Here is a 21,541-nt window from a genome sequence, read left to right on the forward strand (position 1 = left end):
GCAGGGAAGGGGGGGGCCCTGACCACTGGACTGGGCTCCTGGAATCCTCTTCTACTCTGACCCAGTTCAGGAATGCAGAGGCTGCCCGCCCAACAAACGTGTTGCAGCAAGAAGGAGTAGAGCTAGCCATTAGGAGGGACCACGTGCAAGGGAGGCATTTGTGGAGACCTCAGTTCTTGGGGGTTCTATTTAAGAAGAGCTCCTTACTTCGGGGGCCCCTGCATTTTGGCAGTGGAGGTTCCAGCCTGGGGGTGGGGTGCAGCTGCCAAGAAGTAAGGGGTGTGGGAGGCAAGGGGAGCTGAGCTCCCAGCCCTGCCTCACAGAGGAGGGTTCTGGAGTCTGCTGCCCCCTGCTGGTGGCCTCGGGAAGCTTCTCAGGCAGAAGAGTTCGTTGGAGCGCGTCTTCAGGCCAGTCCTGGAAGGAAGGAGATGGGGGAAAGGCCTGACACAGAATGGCAGCTCTGCGGCCTCCAGGCTGTGCCACCTGGGGCAAGGGGCAGATCCTCTCTGGGCCTCAGCTGCCCATCTGTAAAAAGGACAATAGTCACTTCGTTGGCTTGCCAGGAAGAGTCTGAAATGATTGTCAGTGAACGAATGAATAAATGTTGTATATTCCTTTTCAGTTAGGGGAGGGGAGGGCACAGGAGGTGAGCCCACCCACGCAGACCCAATTACTGTTTCCTCCCATATTTTTCCTTGCATGCCCTCCTCTCGTTTAGGGGGAGTTAGGGATAATGTAGGGCTGGACCCTAGGAGCCTTTTGGGGTGGTCCTAGGGCCATCCACCTGCCTGGGCCAGCTAGAGCTTGGCTTTCTGGGCTAAGACCTGAGGAAGGGGGCAAGGTGTGGGGAAGGTGGACCTGCCGAGGGAAGAGCCAGGCAGGGCTGTGGTGAGGGTGCAAATGGGGAGGGGCATGGCCAGGTAGAGCAAGGCCATGGCCCAACAAGGGTTAAAGCTTGGGCTTGAGTGGGGTGCAGGAAGGTTCTCTGGCCCCCTGTCAGCCTGGGATGGGGAATAAATAAATAAACAGAATGAGAAATCTGTCAGCTCAGCCCTGGCCAATGGGAGGCCACCTGGCTCAGCAGTCTGCCCCGAGGTGACCTCCTCCACCAGCCACCAGCCACCGTGGCCACAGCAGGCAGGGACTATGTGTGAGCTGGGGGAGTTTATGGGGTTTGGGGCGTGTGGATCCCTGGAGGGAGCTCAGCAAGTGTCCGTTTCCCGCTGGGTGTGCCCGCGTACCTGGTGGGGGGGTGTGGGTGTGGGAATAGGGGGGCTCCATGTAAGAATCTCTAGGAGATCAGGGGAGCCCCGACCTGTGTACAGCTTCTCAGTCGACCTCCTGTTTTTATGGCCCGTGTATGTGCCCATGCCAGATGGCCGCAGGTACACATGTCCCCAAGTGTCTCTGTAGTTCCTGTGTCCTTATGGGCCCCTGTGGCCCTGGGGACCTGCCTGGGGGGTTTTCTGGGCATGAGCATTGGTTCTATGAATTCTAGCATGCCTCTGCCCTTTTGTACATGAGTAACTGTGCCTATATTTGTGTGTTTGTGTGTGCCCCTGAGCCTGTGTGCCCAGCGTATCTCCATATATGTGTTGCGGTTCTGCGTATATATGCCTGTGTGTTGGGGTATTGTGCGACGGGGTGTTCCCCTGACTGTGCACCCCGGGGGGTGGAGAGGTTTGTTGGTTCTGTGTGTGTCCCTGTATATGTGTGTTCTCGTCCGTGTGTGTGTGTTCTGTGGCCGTCCCTGGAGGTGAAGTCTGGGCACGTCCCTGTCAGTATTTTCTCTGTGTGCCCCCGGGCTCCTCTCCAGGCGTATTTCAGCTCTGAGGACAATCCTCCGGTCCTCTGGAAGTGATGTGTCTGTGTTTTCATGTGTCTACGTGCTCCCTGGGTCTATGTGTGTAGCTCGGTTCTATGGACATCCTCGTGTGGCCGGCACCCCGGTGTCCCTACATGTCCCGACATCCCCTCCCGTGGGTATGTCTGGAAACCTCTTGCACACCCTTCCCTGTGTTTGTGGTCCGCGTGCCTTGTGCGCGTGTGCTCCCCGTGCGCCTTTGAGGTCTGCGTGCGTCTGGGTCCCTGCGTGTGCCCGCTCGCGCCCCCGTGTCCCCCGCGAGGGCCCCGGGAGCTGCGTCCTGACGCCCCGTGGGCATCCCCGCGTGTGTCCCGGTGCGCCTGGCGGGAGGCCTCGGGACACACGCGGCCGCCGCCGGACCCACCGCCCGGCACGGCGCGGGGAGGAGGGAGGGGGCGGCGGCGGCGGGGAGCGCGGGCACGTCACCGAGACAGACAGGCTGGCGGGCGGGAGGCGGCGGCCGCGGGTTCGAGCCGGCGCCGGAGCCCCGCGGCCCCCTCCCCCGGCCCAAGGCCTGGGCACCCCCCCCGCCCCCCCCGCCCAGCACCGAAGCCGCCGAAATGCAATTTCCCGTGCAGGCGCCTCGACTCAGGGGGCTTTTCCGGGCTGGTTTGGAAGGCAGAGGGGCAACGCGGCGGCGGCCCAAACCGAGGTGAGCGCGGGCGCCGGGCGGGCGGGGGTGCCGCCCGCGGGGAGGGGGCGCGGCGGGGCGGGGCGGCGGCGGGACCCGGCTGCGGCCCCCTCGCGCACCTGCTCCTGGCCCGGGGGCCGGCGCTCCGGCCTCTGCGGCCCGGCCCTCCATTGTTGCGGAGGCTGGAGAAGGGGGGCGGGGAGGGCCCGGCGGCATCTCTGCGTCTCGCCTTCCCCGAGAAGGGGAGCCGGGAAGGCCAGACCCCCCAGAGAGGACAGGCCCTCAAGTCCCCAGGCCTGGGCCGCCGGGGGGTGGGGGGAGGGCGGGCCGAGATGCCCCCGTGGGGCGGGGACGCAGGATGGGGGGTTTGGGGGCCGCGGAGCACCCGCCGCCCGACACCTGGCCACGGGGAGGCCGCGGGGCCGGGCGGCGGCGAGCTTTGTTCTTGGGGGCGCAGAGCAGGTGGGGGCCTTGGATATCCAGGGCTGGGAGAGGCTCCGGCCGGCGCGCGCGTTCGGAAAGGCGCCCCCGGCCAAGTTCACGGGCGTGCGGGCCTCCGCGGGCCCTGCGGAGATCGATCTCGGCGGGGGCCTGGCTAGGGCCTGGCTGTGGCCGTGGCCCCGGGGCTGCAGCCACGATGCCCGCAGGAGCCCCGGCGCCCTCCGCGGGCTCCCCGCCGGCCTGTCATTACCGGCGGCGGCTGCAGGGTATTTACTGGGGCCAAGGTTTGCTAACAGGAACACGCCCTCCAAAACTGGCCATAGAAGGGAAAAATGGTCCAGAATCCCACTGCTGGGGAGCCCTTTTAAAGCGACAGGACCCTTTCACAGGGATTTCGCCCTGGAGGGCATGCTGAGGGTGGGGGGATGAAGATCTCTCATTGGCTGATAGGAGCTGAGAAGGTGCCCCCCCTCGCACCCCAGTGCACTTCAGTCCCCCCCCCATCTCTTTCCCACCCATTCCCTGCTGCCCTGGACTACTCACAGATAGATTTACAGAGCCACGGTTAGATACTCCCAAATCCCTGACAAAGTCTCCCAATCCACACTTTATACGTGGACAGACATCATCCCCATTATTACATCACCTGCAGGAAAGCTTATACACACACTCACACACAGTCACTCACAATAATACTGCCACGTGGGCCCACACATCACCCACAATGACGAGGACATCCAGGGCTGACAGCTGGAAAACACTGCTACATTGAAAAATGTAGCCATCACCGTCGGTGGCCACGGTGTAGACAAAGCTTTGCATATGACACTGACACACACATAGTTCTCTACTGCACGCGCAGAACACTCATTGTTGCACGGGCACCCGAGGGCTGTCACCCAGAGTCACCATGACTACCGCAAATATATTAAATGCCCAGACACAGGTGTAGATAGATACCATTAGCCACAAGACTGGTGTGTGCCTGCCCAAGCAAGGACCTACTGTCACCACAGTCCCCCAGGCAACTGACACATTGATGGTACAAGGCCCGTACAGACCCTGACGTCAGGTCATCATAATCATCATATACACACATACAGACCCCCAATAACAGCTGCACTTGCGGACACATGGTAGCCCATGGTAAAAACTGACCTCCTAGACACCATTATGACACCGTCACCCACACACAGATATGAACACTCCAACAGTACCTAGACCTATAATCACTTACCCTAACACTTGATTATACCCCTGGACACCTAACATAATAGCAACACACAGAATAACACCTGCACAATGGCACACAGACCCACAGGAAAATGACACAGGGACAGGCAGAAATCCACAGTCACCTGGATGGCCATAAATCCCACACTTGTTTATTGAGCATCTGTTAGGTACCGGGCCCTGTTCTAGCACTGGCGATGCAAGAGAGCTAAATCCCTGCCCTCCTGGAGCTGACATTTTAGTGAGAGGGAGGGGGCACCATAATCAGATAAAGCACAGACTGCAGTCACCCAGAGTGACACTGACAGACGCCAGACACCCACACACCCCGGCTCACACATCGACCTGCGATTCCCCACAATTAGCCTGACGCACACCCACAGTCACACACAAACATCCACACACAAACAGAAGCCCACGGGAGTGCCGACACCTGGGCCAACACAAAGACACCCTGGCATAGAGACAGGAACCCACTATAGCATACCTACCTGGATATACAGACACCCACAGAACCCCCCAGAATAGCCCACCAGAGTAGCTTGGAACCCAAGCCCACTGCAGCGCTGCCCCCCCCAGCCCCCGCCCCCATAATGGGTCCATTGGTAGCTGCTTCCTGCATTTTAGAAGATGGAGTCCACCCTGACCCAGACCCAGGGTCACCCTGCACCATGAACCTCAGCAGAAGTGTCTGAATTTCCCATCAACCTGCCCGAGGCCCCTCCACAAGCCCCAACCCTAACCCTGGAGAAGCCGGAACCTTCTTGCCTCCCCCACCCCCAGCCTCGTATCCGGTGGCCTTGGGACAGAAGCTCAGGCTCCCAGGCCACTGGGTGCCGCCCGGTCTTGGTGGGACAGATGAACCCCTTGGCTGAGGACCCCACCTGAAAGGCCAGGCAGCTGCAGAGGAAGCCAGGAAGATAGCATGGGGGGGGGCAGGTGGGAACCTGAGAGGCCATGGAGGTAGCAGGGAAATGAGGAGCCCCCTTCCCTACACAGCCTGGGCCATCAATGGGACCCCACTTGGGGAGCCCCAAGCGTGTACTTTGGTTACACACTCCATCATGGGCTCTTTGTCTGCCAGGCCCTCACCAGCTCCTCCTGCATGTCCCCCACCAATGTCTATCCACACACACAGGGACAGGTGCACACTGGGACATACATACAGGGGCATGCAAGCAGGAACACATGCATGGACACACATACAGGGACACACAGGCTGCCAGACACCCTCTGGAAGCTCTGTGTCTCTGACCTCATGCCCCTGCTCCCTGTTCAACTTGACAGCAGAGCTGTCCCCATCCATCGTCTTCCCATCTTGCTCCACTGGGACCTCTCACCTGCAGCTCTGACCCCCAGACCCACGCCAGCTGCCTTGCCTTCCTACAGCTCAGGGTGGGGTTGGGGGCAGGTCAGTGTGGCTTCTGGATGGCTGCCCTCACCCCCTGACTCCCAACCCCCTGCCTAAAAAATCCTTCCAGCTGGTATGTGGGGGAGGGGGGCGGGGGGGGGCCAAGGACTAAGGACCAGGAAGAGGCAGAATAGGGCTAAAAGGCCCTGAGGAGTGCTCCTCCCTTGCCCCAGGGTCTGGGGTTGGGGGTAGGAGGAGACAGCTCCCTACCTCCCTTACGCTGGGCTTCAAAGTCAGCTGGAAACCCAGCTGGCCCTCCAGAAGGTTGGTAGGATGCTTGACAGGAAGAACAGCCAGCCTCCCCCCTCCTACCTTCCCAAGGGCCCCAAGTCCAGACAGTGAGATGCAGACAGAGCAGAGGCCACCCCCCACCAAGGGCCCAGCCCCAGACATGGAGGGGACAGGCTGACAGGCACAGGTCAGGTGTAGAGAGGCAGACACACAGGCAGACCCGGACCGCCGGAGACAGAGCAGGAGACCCAGACAAATACTGGCCCGTGAGGGGCAGTCAGACCCAGACAGACACCAAGCGCAAGGGCAGAAGCCTGCACGGACCACTGCAGACAAAAGCAGACAGGCAGACCCAGGAGAGGCCCCAGGCAACCCCCCCCCCCCCCGCCGCCCCCACAGGACCGGTAAGGGCTGTGCGTTTCCTCCCACCGCTTCCTTTAGCTGGAAACCTTCTCTTCTTATCCCAGCCTTGAACCTCCAGACCAGGCACCCTCTGATGGTCCTTCCCTTGTCTTGAGGTCAACCCTTCTAGCGACTTCCCTCCTTGGTAGGTCAAGGTCAGAGCCCTCCAGGAAGCAAACCAGAGAGGAGGTACAGAAGGAAAAGGGTGTCTTGAGGAGTCCCGCACCAATGTGGCCAGTACCTCATGCCTGATGACCCCACATTCTAGCTCCATAGTTATCACAAACAAAGCTTTTGAGGAACCTGGGTGAGTTCGGTTCCAAACTCTCAGAGCCTCACTATCCTCATCGATAAAATGGGTATCCTAATAATAGAGTGATGTACGTAAAGCGTTATTATTATAACCCTGCCCTCCCAAACCACCCTTCTTCCCAAGAGTTCTAGGCAGGCTGCTCTTTAGGACTTTGATCTTCAAGGCAGGAGACCCCACAGGTTCCCTTAGAAGAACCTAGATATCCTGAGCCTGGCAAAGGGGAGCCCTCACCTCATCGCCTGAATGGGGCCCTGTTGGCTGGGTTGATGGACGATGGGGGAGCACTCCCTACCCTGAACTCCAGACAGGTGTGGGATCGTGACTGGACCCCTGCGCAGGGGCAAGAGGGTGGCCTCTGGGAAAGGGGCTTCATGAGGTAAGGGAATTCCACGGGGGGGGGTGAGTGTTTCAGGGGTCTGGCTCCACGGGGTTCCGATGTGGGGACAGGTCCTGTCGCGGCAGACCTTATGGGGGTTGGGCTTCAAGGGAGTGGCCCCGGGGACTCCATAGGGACGCGGTCTGTAGGGGTCTAGGCAGGCCGGCTTTAGAGGTGGGTCCTGAGGGGCGGGGCTCGGTGCGGCCGGCGCTCCTAAAGCCAGGAGGGTGCGGAGAAGGGGGTGGGTTCTGAGGGCGGGGTCTGGGGGCAGGCCTTAGGAGAACTGGGCTTTTTTGAAGATGGGCTTAGAGGGCGGTTTTGTGAAGGGTGTTTGGGGGCGGGCTCCATGGGGGTCTATACGGGCGAGCTTTAGGGGATGGGTCCTCAGAACCGGCCACCGGTGGGTGGGCGTTCAGGGGCAGGTTTCAGGGAGAGGCCTGGGTCGGTGGCTTCCGAGGGGCGGGTCTTTGGGGGCAGGCTCTGGGTGGGGATCTCGGGGACCGGGCTTGGAAAGTTGTGCAGGCTCAGTCTGCCTCCGCCAGGGGGCGTTTTGGGGTTCACTTAAGCTCAGCACACTTGGGATCCCTGATCCGCCTTAGGGGTACTCCAGGGGGTTCCTTTAGGGCTCAGTATTCCCCAGGGAAGTGGGAAGGGACTGGAAATTTGAAGGCCTCTCCTCAGGCAATCCCCGGGGGTCCCCAGACCCAGGTGGGGGCGGCCTTTCCTGAGACTGCGTGCGGGGGGACCCTGGGGCACAGGCGCCCAAATCTGCGGGTCCCTGGAGGGAAGGACTGCGGACCCGGTTTTACAGATGAGGGAATAGGGAGGGGCAGCCATCTTGGCGTAGCCGGAGTTCCAACAGGGATTAGACCGACGTCTATTTTGAAGCCCGAGGGTGAGCGACCTTGTACCCCCACATCAAGATGCAGCCCCCCGCGTCGCTGCGTGCATGGGCACTAACCTCAAAAGGGCCTGAATTCAGATGTCGAGACCCTCCAGGCGGCCAGTGGGTGTCCCCTCTAGTCCTCTGGCTTCTCCCCGGTCCTGTGGGCAGGTGGACCCTGGGGCAGGCCTGGCAGTGGCCCCACTGCTGGCCTCGCATTTGCAAAGGGGAACAACCCCCCGGGGTTGTTGTGATTCATAAACAATAGTGCCGGAACGCCGAGACTCACAGAAGGTATTACATTGTATTAAAATGACTTGTTTATCTCTTTGTTGCATCGATGTCCCGGGGGCAACAAGCGCCAGGCAGCCAGACGTCTTGGGGCCACTAGGAATCCCTCCTTTGCCTCTCAGTAGCGGTGCCCTTTGGCCTCAGATTCCCAAACTGACAAATAGGAGTAATATGCACCTTCTAGGGACGTTTTGAAGGTGATTTGAGTAAATGTGTCAAGAAGCAAGACCAGCGCCTGGTACTGCTCCGTCTGTGTAGCAAAGGCTACATAAATATCTACAGTTATTATTATTTATATTTATCTTGTGCTTTTTCCAGGTCCTGGAGCAGACAGTTCCTGCTTGCTGACTTACTGAGTCAATAGGTCCCTCCTTCCCTCCTCTCTCCTTACCCACCCTATCGGGGTTTTCTGTCCCCCCCTTCCCCAGTCTTGGCCCCCTGGAGAAGTTGCCAAGGGTTTGGGGGAACATTCAACCTGTCGGTGAGTTTGGGCAGCTCAGGCAAACCATCGACCGTTGAGTGGACCCCGAGGCCTGGAACTGCCATCCATCCATCATGACCCCTACCTTCCAGATCTGGGGGGCCAGGGTAGCTCTTAGAGCCACTCTGAGCACACTTCCTTTAGGCCACAGCGAAGGTCACAATCAACATTCATTGTTGTCGGTGGGTTGTGAGGACGGAGGCCAGACCCACCGAGGGATGAATGTCACTGTGGCTGGGCCGGACACAACCTGAGGGGAATGGGCTAGGGGACAAGACCCACTCATACAGTGCCCTGACCTCAGCCTCTCACCCCTTGGAGAGAGCTGGCATCTGGGATCCTGATGTCAGGCCTGACTTGGGGACCAAATCCTTGGGTGTGTGTGGGTGGGGCGAGTTTGGGGGGCAGATCACAGGCTCAGGGCTGGGCACCTGGAAAATCTTTCTGAGGGGGTGGTGCGCTCTGTTCCCAGAGGGTTCAGTAAAGGTTTCTTGAATGAGTGAATGAACGAATGAATGAATGGGGTGGGCAGGCAGCATAACCCCTCTTCTCCATGTCCAACTCCAGGGCCCAGCTTTCTCCCTCTCCTTGCCCAGCACCCACAGACCCCTGCTTTACCCTCGACTGCCTGCCCACTTAGCACCCTGGTGCCCGCTGATCCTTCCATCTGCCAGTCTCTGCCCCACCTGGTAACTCCTGGAGGTCTTATTTAAGGGGATGAGGATTGAGGCACTGGTGAGTGCTAGGGGCCCCCCCCATTAGCCCACCTGTGTCTCTGCTCCCCCTATAATGTTTTGTCTCACCTCCTGTCCACCCTAGGGCCAGCACCTAACCTTGGGGGCGACAGTAACTAGATGGGGGAGGCAGGCTTTTGTGTTTGTGTTTGTGAGTAAGTATGGGCAGGTGGCCTTACACCTCAGTGAGTTCATCCATTAAATGGGGGTTCCACTGAGATAATGGGTGTGAAAGCTCCCTGAGGGAGACCTGAGCTAGGGGCCTCAATCCTTGTCCCTCCCCCTCCCATGAGCCAGGCACCATCCCCCTTCCCCCGGCAACTGGAGCATCAGTAGCTCCCCTCTTCCGCAAAGAGCCCAGGGGCACCTGGCTCCTCCCCCCAGCCCAAGGGAAGGAAGACAGAAGTTACTAAGTTACTGACTACATCAATGCCTGTCTTTGGGGTGGGGCTTCCACACCCCCCCCATCACCCTGTGGGGCAGGAGTGGCAGGCCTCACAGGCCTCCTCCAAGGAGGGGTAGGCAGGTGTAGCCCTCCCAGTGCCCTCTGGGGGGTGTGTCTCCCAATTGCGGGGGGGCCCCCTGCAGCCTGTGTCCTGTCACCCCCCATTGCCCCCCCCGCCCACCCAGAGACCAGGCATCCCCTGGCAGGTGCATTTATGGGGGAGCAGCAGCAAGCCCCCCTGCGACAGTAAGGATCCTCCCACAGCCTGCTCCTCCCCCTTCTCACCCCCTTGGAGGTATAAGGAGGGAACTGACAGCCCAGACTCCTAGGCTCCAGAGAGGGGAAGGGAGGGGCAGAGAGGAAGGGGTAGAAAGAGACCTTTGGGCACGCAGGGTTTATTCTCTCTCTGCCCCTCTGCCTGGCACACATTGCCCAGCTATGGGAACCTTCGACCTATGGACAGATTACCTGGGTTTGGCACGCCTGGTGGGGGCTCTGCGCGGGGAAGAGGAGCCCGAAACCAGGCTGGACCCCCAGCCACAGCCAGCTCCAGGACCAGGGGCTCAGAGGCCCAGCCCGGAATCACCAGCTCCTGAACGCCTGTGCTCTTTCTGCAAACACAACGGCGAGTCCCGGGCCATCTACCAGTCCCACGTGCTCAAGGATGAAGCGGGCCGAGTGCTGTGTCCCATCCTGCGTGACTACGTGTGCCCCCAGTGTGGTGCCACGCGCGACCGTGCCCACACACGCCGTTTCTGCCCGCTCACTGGCCAGGGCTACACCTCTGTCTACAGCTACACCACCCGCAACTCAGCTGGCAAGAAGGTGTCCCGGCCTGACAAGGCAAGGACGCAGGACTCAGGGCATCGCCGAGCAGGAGCAGCCTGTGCAGGTGGCTGGGGGGACCTGGTGTGGAGGGGGCCAACCCTGGGCTTGTGGCTAAGCCCTCGGGGCCTCTGTGAAGTAGGATTAATGCCAGTGCCCACTTTAGAGGGTTGGGGGTAGATAATCAGTGTAGAAAACTTAGAACAATATTCTAGAAGTGTTGCCCAGTGTGAATAAGCTGGGGCTGGGATTAATTTGTGGCCTTGCGCAGGGGACCTCTCTGGGCCCACGGGGAAGTTGCTCTCCTTTTCCAGGCATGGGGTGCTCTGTCAGGGAGGCTATGGGGACTTGTGACGGGATCTGCAGTTAGGTATAGCAGGGGCTCCAAATCCTGTTTGGCACTTAGGAGCTGTGCAGCCTGAGAGAAGTTCTCAGCCTCTCTAAACCCCAGCTTCCTCATGCCCCTCCTCTGTTCACTCATTTGCCAAATAGCTTGTGTGCCTTTTGTGCCAAGTGCTGAGCTGTACCAGCAGTGGGAAAAGGTAGAAGGGAGAACGGCAGTTAAAACAGTGCGATGAGTGCGGAATGGAGGAGTCTAGAGGAAGCACCTGATCTAGATGAAGGGGTCCAGGAGGGCTTCCTGGAGGAAGTGACTTCTGGAAGTCTAATTCGGTTTGATGAATGCTAGAAGTGTAGCCCAGGCACTGGGGCTCGTTCAGGAACTTAGTGAAGTTCAGTGTATCTGGAACAAAATGTGTGCATGTGTGGTAGAGAGGGAGGTGTCAGAGATTCGGGGGCCAGCGGAAGAGCCTATAGGTCCTGGACTTGGGTACTAGGGAACCACGGAAGGGGCAAGACCAGGTCTGCGTGTTTGAGTGTGTTAGACCTCGGCGGACTGGTTGGATTGTGAGGACAGATTTTAAGAGTGCTGGAAGGCAGGACACTAGTCCTCCAGGCAGAGATGTCCATGGCAGGAAGGAGGGAGAGAGGCCTGGCACCCGGGGAAATGTGTTTGGAGAAGAACATCGGGAGTTTGCTGTGTGTGGATCAGCTCAGGAGGGCAGCTGGGGTGAAGAGATCTTCAGTTGAAGCCTCCCTGAGGCTGGCTCTCCCCACACTGCTTGGCCTACCACGTGGGGTCACCCTGTCTCATCAAATGTGGATTCCAATTCTTCAGGTCTTCTGCAAGTCTGGGTGGGGCCCCAGGACCTGCATTTCTAACTAGCTCCCAGCCGTGTGGGAAGGCCAGGGAGCAGGGAGGCTGCAGGCTTTGAGTAGCTTGAGCGTACATGGTAGTGGTTGTTATAGACGCAAAAGGCCTCAGCTTCTGTGGGGTTTTAAAAAGCAGAAATCGTTTTAGCAACTTTGTTTTTGCAGAAGTCAGCCAATAGGGAGGTGGGCCTGACTGGGCCATACCGCTGCCCTTTTGGGTGCTCTCTGTGGGTACAGCCTCCCCATCACAGTGTGAGCTCCTTGAGGGAGGTGACTGGGCGGGACGACCCCACCCTCACCCCCGGCAGCTGTGCAGGAAACATTTGATCGAAGAACTGAGTAGATACTAGAAGAACTGAGTAGATACTATTCCCCCAAGAGATTCAATGAAATCCACCTGGGAGATGGGGGAGCTGAGGGGACATAGAGATGATGGTCTCAGAACCTTTTTTTCTCTTAAGTGGGAGAGAACAGGAAAGTTCCCTTCCCCAGGCATGGAGGGTGGGGTGGAGCCCCCCTTAGCACCAGACTAGTAGAAAGTCCAGCTTCCTGTAATGTTCTGGGTGTAACAAATCTGGGGTCCCCGGAGCCCTGCGGCCACAACGGGGCAGCACAGCCAGCCAGAATTAGAGTTTCTGTGCTTTGTGTCCAGCTCTGGGTCCCACCCTGGGCTGGCCAGGCCTGGAGTGTCACAGGGGTGCTATTCTAGGAGCAGCCCCCAGGTGGCACTAGAGCCCCAAAGCCCTGAAGTTTGAATCCGTACTTTGGGAGCATGGAATCATACCCTATTATTGTTTTTCTCCTTTTCCCCTCCTTTTAAAATCCAGGTTCCAAAGGTGCTGGGAAGTCTTCTGGACCTTCACCCTCTTCCTGCTGCCCCTCCACTTCTGCCTAAGAGACTGGTGCAGGGAGGATGGAGATGCTGCCTTCCCCTGGGTGTGGGGACCCACGCTCGATGGAGGATGTATTTTCTGGGAAGATGGGACCTGCCCCTCAGCCCTTGCCCCAGCCTGGAGGCCTGGTAAGAGCAGGGCCTGAGAGCACAGCTGAAAGAGCCCCCATGAGGAAGGAGGTGGCCCTCAGGCACCCTGGCCCTCCTTCCCCAGCACTGGGCACCCAGTCAGCGCTCAATAAATGCTTACGAATGGATCAGCATAATAGCCCAGGTCTTGGGATGAGGTAGCATGAACAGCTCCTGAGGGGCTGGGGCACCTCTTTTCTATCCTGACTGCATCCATCAGCCCCCACATGTCCCCACCTGTTACTTGGATTCTGGTTCATCCTGGAGCATTGGGTGAGCTGTTTTATGCTGAGAAATGGAAGTGGGCAACACGGGGTGACAGTGGGGTTTTGAGGGGTCACCCCAGCACTTCTGAGCACGGCACTCGCTGCCAGGTTAGCACCATGAAGCCATTTCTATGATGTTTGGTATTTTCAAACTCCCTTCCAGCCATCCCTCACACAATGACATGCCAAATGGGTAGAATTCTCCACATTGGAGGCGGGGGCCTGATCTGAGAGGGGAACTGAGAGACAATTAGACCAAGCCCTCCCTCCTCCTTCAAATCATCCTGACCAAGGAGGCCCTCAGTGAATGTTAAGGTCCTCACAGATGCCTCAGCAACAGGGCCATGGAGTCACATGCCATACTCAGAACAAGGGAAGGACTTGGGGGGGGCGGTGCAGGGCTAGGCAAAGAATGGGAATATGTCCTGGGGCGGTGGGCCAGCCAAGACCTTGGGCAGGAGGCACCACGGAAGTGATTTGGCTCTGCTTGGGCAGAAATGGGAGAGAGATGGAGATCCATCACCACCGAGGTAGTGTGACCCAGTTCTCCTGTGCCAGGGCTGTGTTTGCGGGAATCCCTACTCCCGGTCTGCTCCTCTGGCCTCCAGAGGGCAGCAGGTGGCAAGTGTCCGTTAAAATTCTTCCCCCAAGCCAAGGGCTGGCCTGGGAACCTGGGCTCCATCCCTAATAGCCCACACTGCCTCCCAGAGTTGGGTGGGAGCAGGATTTGGACTTTGCTGGTCCCCTCTGCCCTTGGCTTTGGACTTGAACTCCAAAGGACCTGAGGCCACCGAAGGAGGAGGGCTGGGGTGAGCTGGGGATGGGAGACAACCCTTGAAGACAGCCTGCTGCCCAGGCTTGGAGCAGGGAGGGGAGGAGGAGAAAGAAGACACAGAGGAGGGCTCCTTAGCAGCCCCAAGAGTTTCAAATTGAGTTAGGGGACACAACATCCCAGCTACCCCCAGCTGTTTGTAAGTGCTGATTGTATAGACCAGAGCTGCTGGGGCTTGAGACCCAGGGAACCAGGAGAATGGACATGTCCTGGCAGGTTCAAGGGAGGAGCTGCACATCCAGCCAGAAGTGGTGGGGGACCTTGACCCCCCTCACTTCCCTCCAGCATGGGGTTTCCCCGGGTCTAAGAAGGCAGTGGGAGGGGAGACCTGCCTTGACCGTAGGAATCGGGATGTGGGACTCACAGGCCAAAGGACTGATAAAGTCTCGGGGCTGGTCAACCTTTTGGTCACCAATTTAGAAGCACTGTGTTCTATAAAATGGGTTTGGCAGCAGCACCTGCTTATGACAACATCATCAGGGTTGTGTAAGGCTTGGCACTCCCTGTGTCTGTATCAGTAACAATCCCCCAGGACTGCCTCCTTCCGGTCTGGGGCCTAGAAGCAGTTTGTGCCTCGGAGGATGGGTAAGGCCACCTGAGCACTGAAAGCAAACCTGCCAACGCTCCAGTTGGGTGATCAGCTATGATGTCTCAGTGGGCTTGCTGCTCCACAGATACGGGGGTGTCTGTGCTGGAATGTGTACACACACGTGCACACACACAGCCACCCATTCCTGGAGACTCGGACACATTCAGTAACTTGTGGGGGGACCCCTTGATTCACAGGGCCCCGCGGTAGCCCAACCTGCCCTCCTGGGGAGGAGAGAAGTAAAAGAAGAAAGAGGTGTTGGTGGGCGGAACATTAAGGAACTGAAAATACCTCCAACCCCAAATAGCAGGTCATAGATCCACACTAGGGAATCATTTATTAATGGTGTAACCAGAAAAAATAAAATGGAAATCCGGAGAAAAACAAAAGTACCTCCAGGAAAGAAAGAAATTCTGAACCTCCCATAACCTGAGCTAAAGAATGAAATTTGCAAATCCAGATAAACATCTGGGTGGCTCTGGGCTCTGTTCAGAAGCAGCTGGCTTCCGGAGGGTTGGGGGCACAGCCAGCCTCCTGCTGACTGCCTGTGGCCTCTGCTGTAACTCCGGGGCGGGGGTGGAGCAAGTTCCGTCCCTTACCGACTCCCAAGGGAGGCTGCTGACATGGGCCTGGCCTCTTTTGTTTCCCTTGGGAAGCCGACTTCCGGGTCGTCTGAGGGGAGGCTTCTGGGGCCCACTAGGACCTGCTTGAGCATCTTACAGGATAAACCAGGGGGCATACAGGGCCCTGCAGGCTTTCCAGGGTCTGCTGAGGGATTGTTCCCAGCTGTTTGGCGGCAGCACCTCTGGGGGCCAGCGCAGAGCAAACACACACAGGCGCTGTGAGTTTGTGCACATGCGTGCACACAGGGTGCTCCTGAGGTGGTCTGGAAGTAATCTACAAATCCCTCCAGGATCCCCGCCCTGGAGGGAGATTCCCAGCCCTCTTTGATGTGTAGGGTGCTGGGGCTTTCCCTGCCAGCCTCGCCTTCCGGTAGCTGAGGCGCTTGAAGGCCTCCAGGTCCCGGTGGGCGCTCATGATCAGCCGGCTGCATGGAAGTTGCAACAGGGGCTGTGTGTGCTCCACCAGATGCCCAAGTGGGGACCACACCTCCCATTCGGGCACAAGTGCCTGCTCACACTCCCACATAAGCTCACACACGTGAACACTCACAGGTCTTGGACACACAGAGGCAGATGCAGGCACTGGGCCCTCCCCGCCATCCCCCAAGGCCCCATCCCCTCTGCCACCTCTTCGGCCCCGTTCATCCATGGATCCCAGCCCAGTGCTTACTTCAGGTTGGAGAGCTCAACAACAAGACCGCGCACGGTGTCTGTTGCATCCTCCATCCTGGCGGCTTCACAGGCCTTGATCCCTACACAGGTCCTGGCGGGAAAGGAGGGAAGACAGGAGGTCTGACCTCACTGGACAGCTCTGCCAAACTCTGTTCTGGGGGCTTTTGGTGGGCCTGGAGCTGTCTTCTCTAGATATTAATACCTTTTCCAGATATGAAGCCACCAGAGACAGAGCGCTGATGGCCAACCCAGCTGGCTCTACCATCAAGAGCACATCCAGAGTCCAGCCTCTTCTCCCCACCACCTCAGTCCTTGTCTGGACAGTTGCCACAGCCTCCCTGACCCCCTGTTCCGGCCCCTACAGCCTGTCCCCCATTCAGCACTGGGGTGGGGGTGGGCTGTGAAAACAGAAACCCAGCCCAGCACCCCTCCCCGAAGCCCCTGCACCATCTGCCAGCACCTCCAGGCCCCCATTCCCCCCCCCTTCCCCCCCTGCTCCAAGCCGCACTGAATTCCTGGCTGATCCCTGAGCACTTCTGAGGGCCCTGGAATGTTCTTTCCCCAAAGTCTCCTCCTGGTGGGGGGAGGGAGGCTTCCCTGATCACCACGTTAAAACTTTAACCCCTTCCTCACTGTCTTTTTCTCAACACTCCACCATCTGACTAATTTGCTTGTCTCTCACCCTCCCACCCCCACCAGATGGAAGCTGTGTGTTTTGTCCCACACTGTCTCCCCCGTGCCCAGAGCAGTTCCTGGAAAAGCTGGCACTGGATCACCTTAGTATCTATGGAAGGGGTAGATGCACCACAGCACCCACTGTATCTAATGCATGCGGCCTGTGGATGTGGGCAGAGGGCTGCCCTCCTGGACTCAGGCCAACAGCTGTTCCTAAATCCTCCTCCACCCCAGCGTGGCAGTGTCTCCTGGGCTGTCACTACCAGGACTCCAGTTCTACTTCACCCGCTTCAGTCACCCTGAGATGGCATGCCGGCCTGGCCTTAGCCTCTGCGTGTCTCACTCAGCCATAGGCCACTGAACCAGACCCATGACCTGCCTGGGGGGGCTTCCAGATGTCCGTGTGGGTCACATCAGAGGCCACTGGAGATTCAGACATGAATCTCCCTTCTCTTTGCTTAAACAATAGTAGGGTCACTCTAGCTAAACTGCCCCTGATCCCCACATGTGCATGCGCGTGTGTGTGGCAACAAGTGGTACAAATGTGTGCATGAGCAGGAGATGGGAACGTGGCCACCCTCGACACTGAGGAGGAGCAGGAGAAAGAGAAAGGAGATACACTCTGCCAAGGGCTGTGTCCCTCACCCCTCCTCCACACCACTTGCCAGACAGAAACAGAAACTTGGCCATGAATAATCGATAAACCGCAGCCTGTGCAGAGAGACCAGTTCAAGTACAAGGTAACAGGAGAGGACTGTCACCCAGCGCTAACGGCTGGCAGGGCTGGGAGGAAGGACACAAAGGGAGGTGATGGACTGTGAGAAGCTCTGGGGTGGAGAGAGAGGACCCCCCCCAACACACACACACACACACACACACACACTCTCTCTCTCTCTCTCTCTCTCTCTCTCTCTCTCTCTCTCTCCATGGCCTGCAGGAGGGAGAGAAAGCAGCCTGCCTCAGGGCACTGAGCCAAGTGCAGAGATGGGGCGAGTCAGGAACAAGTCAGGAACTCTGGAGGGCCCTCTGGATGCCGGAGTGGGGGCGGGCCCAAGGCCACTGGTTTTTATCCCCGTCTGGGTCCCCTTCCCCTCCACAGATACTCAGGGTAAGCTCTAGATCCTCTCTCTAGAAAAACACATGTAGTACATTAAAACCTATGGAACTGGGGGGTACTATCCCAGGGGCCCTGGGGAGATACTCTGGTTTAGCTGTAGATCAAGGATCACCAGTTCTCCATTTGTGGGGAGCAGCGGCACGCACAGTGTGAAAGACGGGGCTCAACTCCCTTCCTGAGGCCCATGGAGGGAGAGGCAGGGCTGAGGTGAGGGAGAGTACGGGGGGGGGGGGGGGCGGGTGCCAGTGCCAGGAAAGCAGCGACACTCTCCCCTCGCAGGGACTTAGGGACGACTGCTACAGGGGCAAGAGTCCGGGGTTAGCCTCCCCCTTGCCTACCTCAGCTGGAGTTCTGTGAGAAGGCCTCCATCAGCATGTGGGCTTGTGCCAGGCCAAGAGCGCAGCCTGGTCCCCATAGGAAACAACTATGAAGAGAGAACACACCTGTGAATGGCCTTGCTGGCTGAGCCCTGCACCGGGAAGGAAGAGGTTCATGCAGGGCACCTCTCAATTCTCCTGGGCTATGTCAGGAACACAGAGGTAGAGATTCCCGCAGGAGAAAAGTGGTGCAGTGAAGAGACAGGACGCCCTGACAGCTAAACCTGGGGGCCACCAACCCGGGCTGCAGTCACCCTCCCCATTCAGAAGGAGCAGACAGGGCAATGTGAGCCTGTTGTCCCTGGTGCCCCCTGCTGAGCCTGTGCTTTCTGAAGGGCTGATCTGTGCTGGCCGATGGCTCTGTCCCTGACAGCTGAGGTGTGGCACTGTCTCCTGCTCCTCCTGCAGCATCTAGAAAGGTACAGAGAAGGCCCTCAGTGATGCTGACTGGAGCGAGGTGGGCACCTGGTGTTGAAGGGAAGAGGTTGGCCAGGTAAGCTACCTGTTTCGTGTCAGGGAAAGATTTTACAAATATATAGTCAGGGGAAAATTTATAATAGGGGAGAGAGCCAGATAACCCAGAGAAGCTTAAGTTTCTAAATGTCAACGGTGGGGGCGCCTGGGTGGCTCAGTCGTTGAGCGTCTGCCTTCGGCTCAGGTCATGATCCCGGGGTCCTGGGATAGAGCCCCGCATCGGGCTCCCTGCTCGGCGGGAAGCCTGCTTCTCCCTCTCCCACTCCCCCTGCCTGTGTTCCTGCTCTCGCTGTGTCTCTGTCAAATTAATAAATAAAATCTTTAAAAAAAAATGTCAATGGTGGTTTAATGTTCATGGAAAATGTCAAGCTCAATCATGGATGGGACATATGTCCCTCCGAAAAGAGGCAAAGAGGCTGGGGTAGAGTGGCCAATCCACGGCCTTTCTGAGGAGACCAAAGTCCTAGAGTAAGAAGGGATCTGTTCCAAAGACGTCCTTTCAAAAGCAGGCCCCTCTCCCCTGACAGGGGCGGGGGATGGGATGAAGGGCTTGAGCTATAGCTTACACCTGCAAATTGTCCCTGAATCCCAAGAACAGATGCAAAGAACTGCTTGTAGCGCAGTGGTTCTCACTGGGGGATGATCACCCCCAGGCACTTCACATTGGTCAGCACACTTTGGTGGGAGGAGTGCTACTGGCATCCAGTGGGTAGGGGCCAGGGGTGCTGCTCAGCACCCAAAACTGCACAGGACAGCCCCGCCCCAGAGAACTATCGGGACCCAAATGCCAGCAGTGCCAAATCAGAAGCCTGCTGTGGACAATACAGCACCTCCCAGGCATCTGGCCTACCGTTTCATGTAAGTGACTCTGATTTAAAATACAATTCACCCAACTCACCGGGCCATTCTTGGCCATGAGGAATATTCCCCCTCCTAACACTTCAACCACTGCTCCCACCAGGGTTGTGTAAATGTTTGACACAAAGGCAGTCCTTGTACTGAATGTGCTGGAAGCCATCACTGTACGACCCAAGAGGGACTTGGAATCAGTTTTATTTTTTAAAGATTTTATTTACTGGGGCGCCTGGGTGGCTCAGTCAGTTAAGCATCTGCCTTCGGCTCAGGTCATGATCCCAAGATCCTGGGATCGAGCCGTGCATCGGGCTCCCTGCTCAGCAGGGAGTCTGCTTCTCCCTCTCCCTCTGCCCTTCCACCCTGCTCAAGCTGTCTCTCTCAAATAAAAATCTTTAAAAAAAATTAAAACAATTAAAAAAAGATTTTATTTGAGAGAGAGCAAGCGAGAGAGCACAAGCACGGGGAGCAGCAGAGGGAGAGGAAGAAGCAGACTCCCCGCTGAGTATGGAGCCCAACACAGGGCTCCGTCCAGGACCACCTGAACCAAAGGCAGATGTTTAACTGACTGAGCCACCCAGGCCCTGGAATCAACTTTTAAATGACACTCCTTATGCAGCGTACAGAGGCTCCACCAGCCCTGTGGTGAGTGTCAGGTCCTAAGGGAGCTACAAGAAGAAGAAAATACCATGCTTTCCTGGGAGGGGACCTGGGTTTGAAACTGGTCTGTCCCTGCTGTGTAACCTGTGAGGCCCCCAGGTGCCTCCTCTGAAGCAGTGCTCACATAAGCTGTCCCACTGGGGGGGAGGGGGGCCTGTTGGCGGGAGGCCGCTGCTGCCACTCTCCATCCACCTGCCCTCTGTTCCCAAGTGTCCCTGTCCAGCAGGTCCTCCTGCCAGGCTCCATCCAGTACCTTTCTGTGGGAACCTGCTCGTGCCAAGGTCGCCCTGACATGTTCGGGAACGCCCGGTATCAAAACAAAATGTGTCCAGACGTCAGCAACCTTGTCAGGGCAGCACCTCCGCCCCTGGAGGACCTGTCAGGTCTGACCACCCCAGCTGTCTGCCAGTTCCCTGCACTGCGGATTGTTTGTTGTTTCCAAAGCCCAAAGTCACTGGCGGCCTATCAGGAGGGGCTTGCTCCTTTGCCTGCTGGATGCCACTAAACATCCCAACTGCTTCTCCTTTAGCCACTGCCCAAGAGGCAGAGACTGGGAGTAACTTAGACTCCTCTTCTTTCCAAGGGCTGAGGCTCTAGTTAAAAGATTTCAGCTGTGCCGGCACCTGCACGCCTACCTACCCCAGGTGACTGTGTTCAAACTCTAGGACTGGGCTGCACTGTGATTTACTTTCCAACATCTTGCTCACCTGGTGATCGAGAAATGGGTGGCACAAGGAGCCGGGGGCCCACATGTGGCAGGGAGGGCCCGGTCTGAAGTCACCTTGCAGATAAACACTGTGAAGGGCCAGAAATGACCCTCGGCCCTCCCTTGGGAAGGCAACGCCTTGGAGACCCACATTTGCCCAACCCAGCCACATTCCCCTCTGTGGCTGCAGCAGCTGGCTTTCTTCAGCTGGGTACCAAATGAAACACTATGCTTGTGTTTCAGGGCCAGGTCGTATGAAAAGACTCTTTAAGTGCTGAAATGATAGGGTACAAAATGTTCACTCTGGGAGAGAGGTGGGAACAGTACTACCACAAACCTCACAGGGGCAGGGACCACGCCTAATCTGTCGACTCCTGGCAGAGCAGGCTCTTGATAAGCATGTAACCAAATTAATGTTTTAAAGATCTCAACAGGACAGCCGAAGAAACAGAGCCCGATGTTTGTGAAGCAAGCTGGGCTCTGTGCTCCAGGTGAGGGCATCTGAGGCACAGGTGTGGAATCAGGCCAACCTGGGAGCAGACCCAGCCTGTTTCCCTCCCAGCTGTGTCACTTAGGGCAGGTGCCTGAACTCCTTCGGCCTCTTAACCACACCCAGAATGTGGAAAGAGAACCACCTACCTCTCAGAGTGTGACTGCAAAGCACTTAACCCAGACTCAGGCGTGCCAGTGGTCACGGATGTGGTGCTTCCCCGGGGGCGGGGCCAAAGCAAGTCTGCCACCTGCCCCCACACAGGTGAATGCCAATGGCCTGCAGAGGCTCGGCAGCTGGGGAAGGTGATGTTGGGTAGCTCTCCCACTGCCTGTTGGGCAGGCAGATCCCTGAAGAAAGCAAAGTCCCTACAAATTCCAGCAGGAAAGCAAAATTCTGTGTCTATGTTTGAAA

The 21,541-nt window shown here is 57.8% G+C and overlaps 2 protein-coding genes across 5 annotated transcripts in view; one reads left to right on the plus strand and one right to left on the minus strand.

The window, feature by feature from the left end:
* Nucleotides 1-207: 207 nt before the first annotated feature.
* Nucleotides 208-21,541, minus strand: part of C1H19orf57 (chromosome 1 C19orf57 homolog) — a 35,422-nt gene continuing 14,088 nt past the window's right edge. For 3 of the 4 annotated variants that reach the window (XM_027581765.2, XM_027581763.2, XM_027581762.2), the window contains 3 exons: nucleotides 17,907-17,992; nucleotides 15,775-15,867; nucleotides 14,800-15,529 (listed from right to left, as the gene is read on the minus strand). In XM_027581765.2, coding sequence (XP_027437566.2) covers nucleotides 15,379-15,529; nucleotides 15,775-15,867; nucleotides 17,907-17,992 — 330 coding nt within the window. In that variant the 3' untranslated portion in view covers nucleotides 14,800-15,378. Of the gene's footprint in view, nucleotides 415-14,799; nucleotides 15,530-15,774; nucleotides 15,868-17,906; nucleotides 17,993-21,541 lie in introns of those variants that run through there. The other variant, XM_027581764.2, reaches the window with a different exon arrangement.
* Nucleotides 2,393-12,915, plus strand: NANOS3 (nanos C2HC-type zinc finger 3). Its single transcript, XM_027581766.2, has 3 exons — nucleotides 2,393-2,516; nucleotides 8,395-10,628; nucleotides 12,601-12,915. The coding sequence occupies exons 2-3, from the start codon at nucleotides 10,175-10,177 to the stop codon at nucleotides 12,666-12,668; spliced, it is 522 nt and encodes a 173-aa protein (XP_027437567.1). The 5' UTR covers nucleotides 2,393-2,516; nucleotides 8,395-10,174; the 3' UTR covers nucleotides 12,669-12,915.

This window comes from Zalophus californianus, chromosome 1 (genome assembly GCF_009762305.2).
Source record: "Zalophus californianus isolate mZalCal1 chromosome 1, mZalCal1.pri.v2, whole genome shotgun sequence".
Classification (NCBI taxonomy): domain Eukaryota; kingdom Metazoa; phylum Chordata; class Mammalia; order Carnivora; family Otariidae; genus Zalophus; species Zalophus californianus.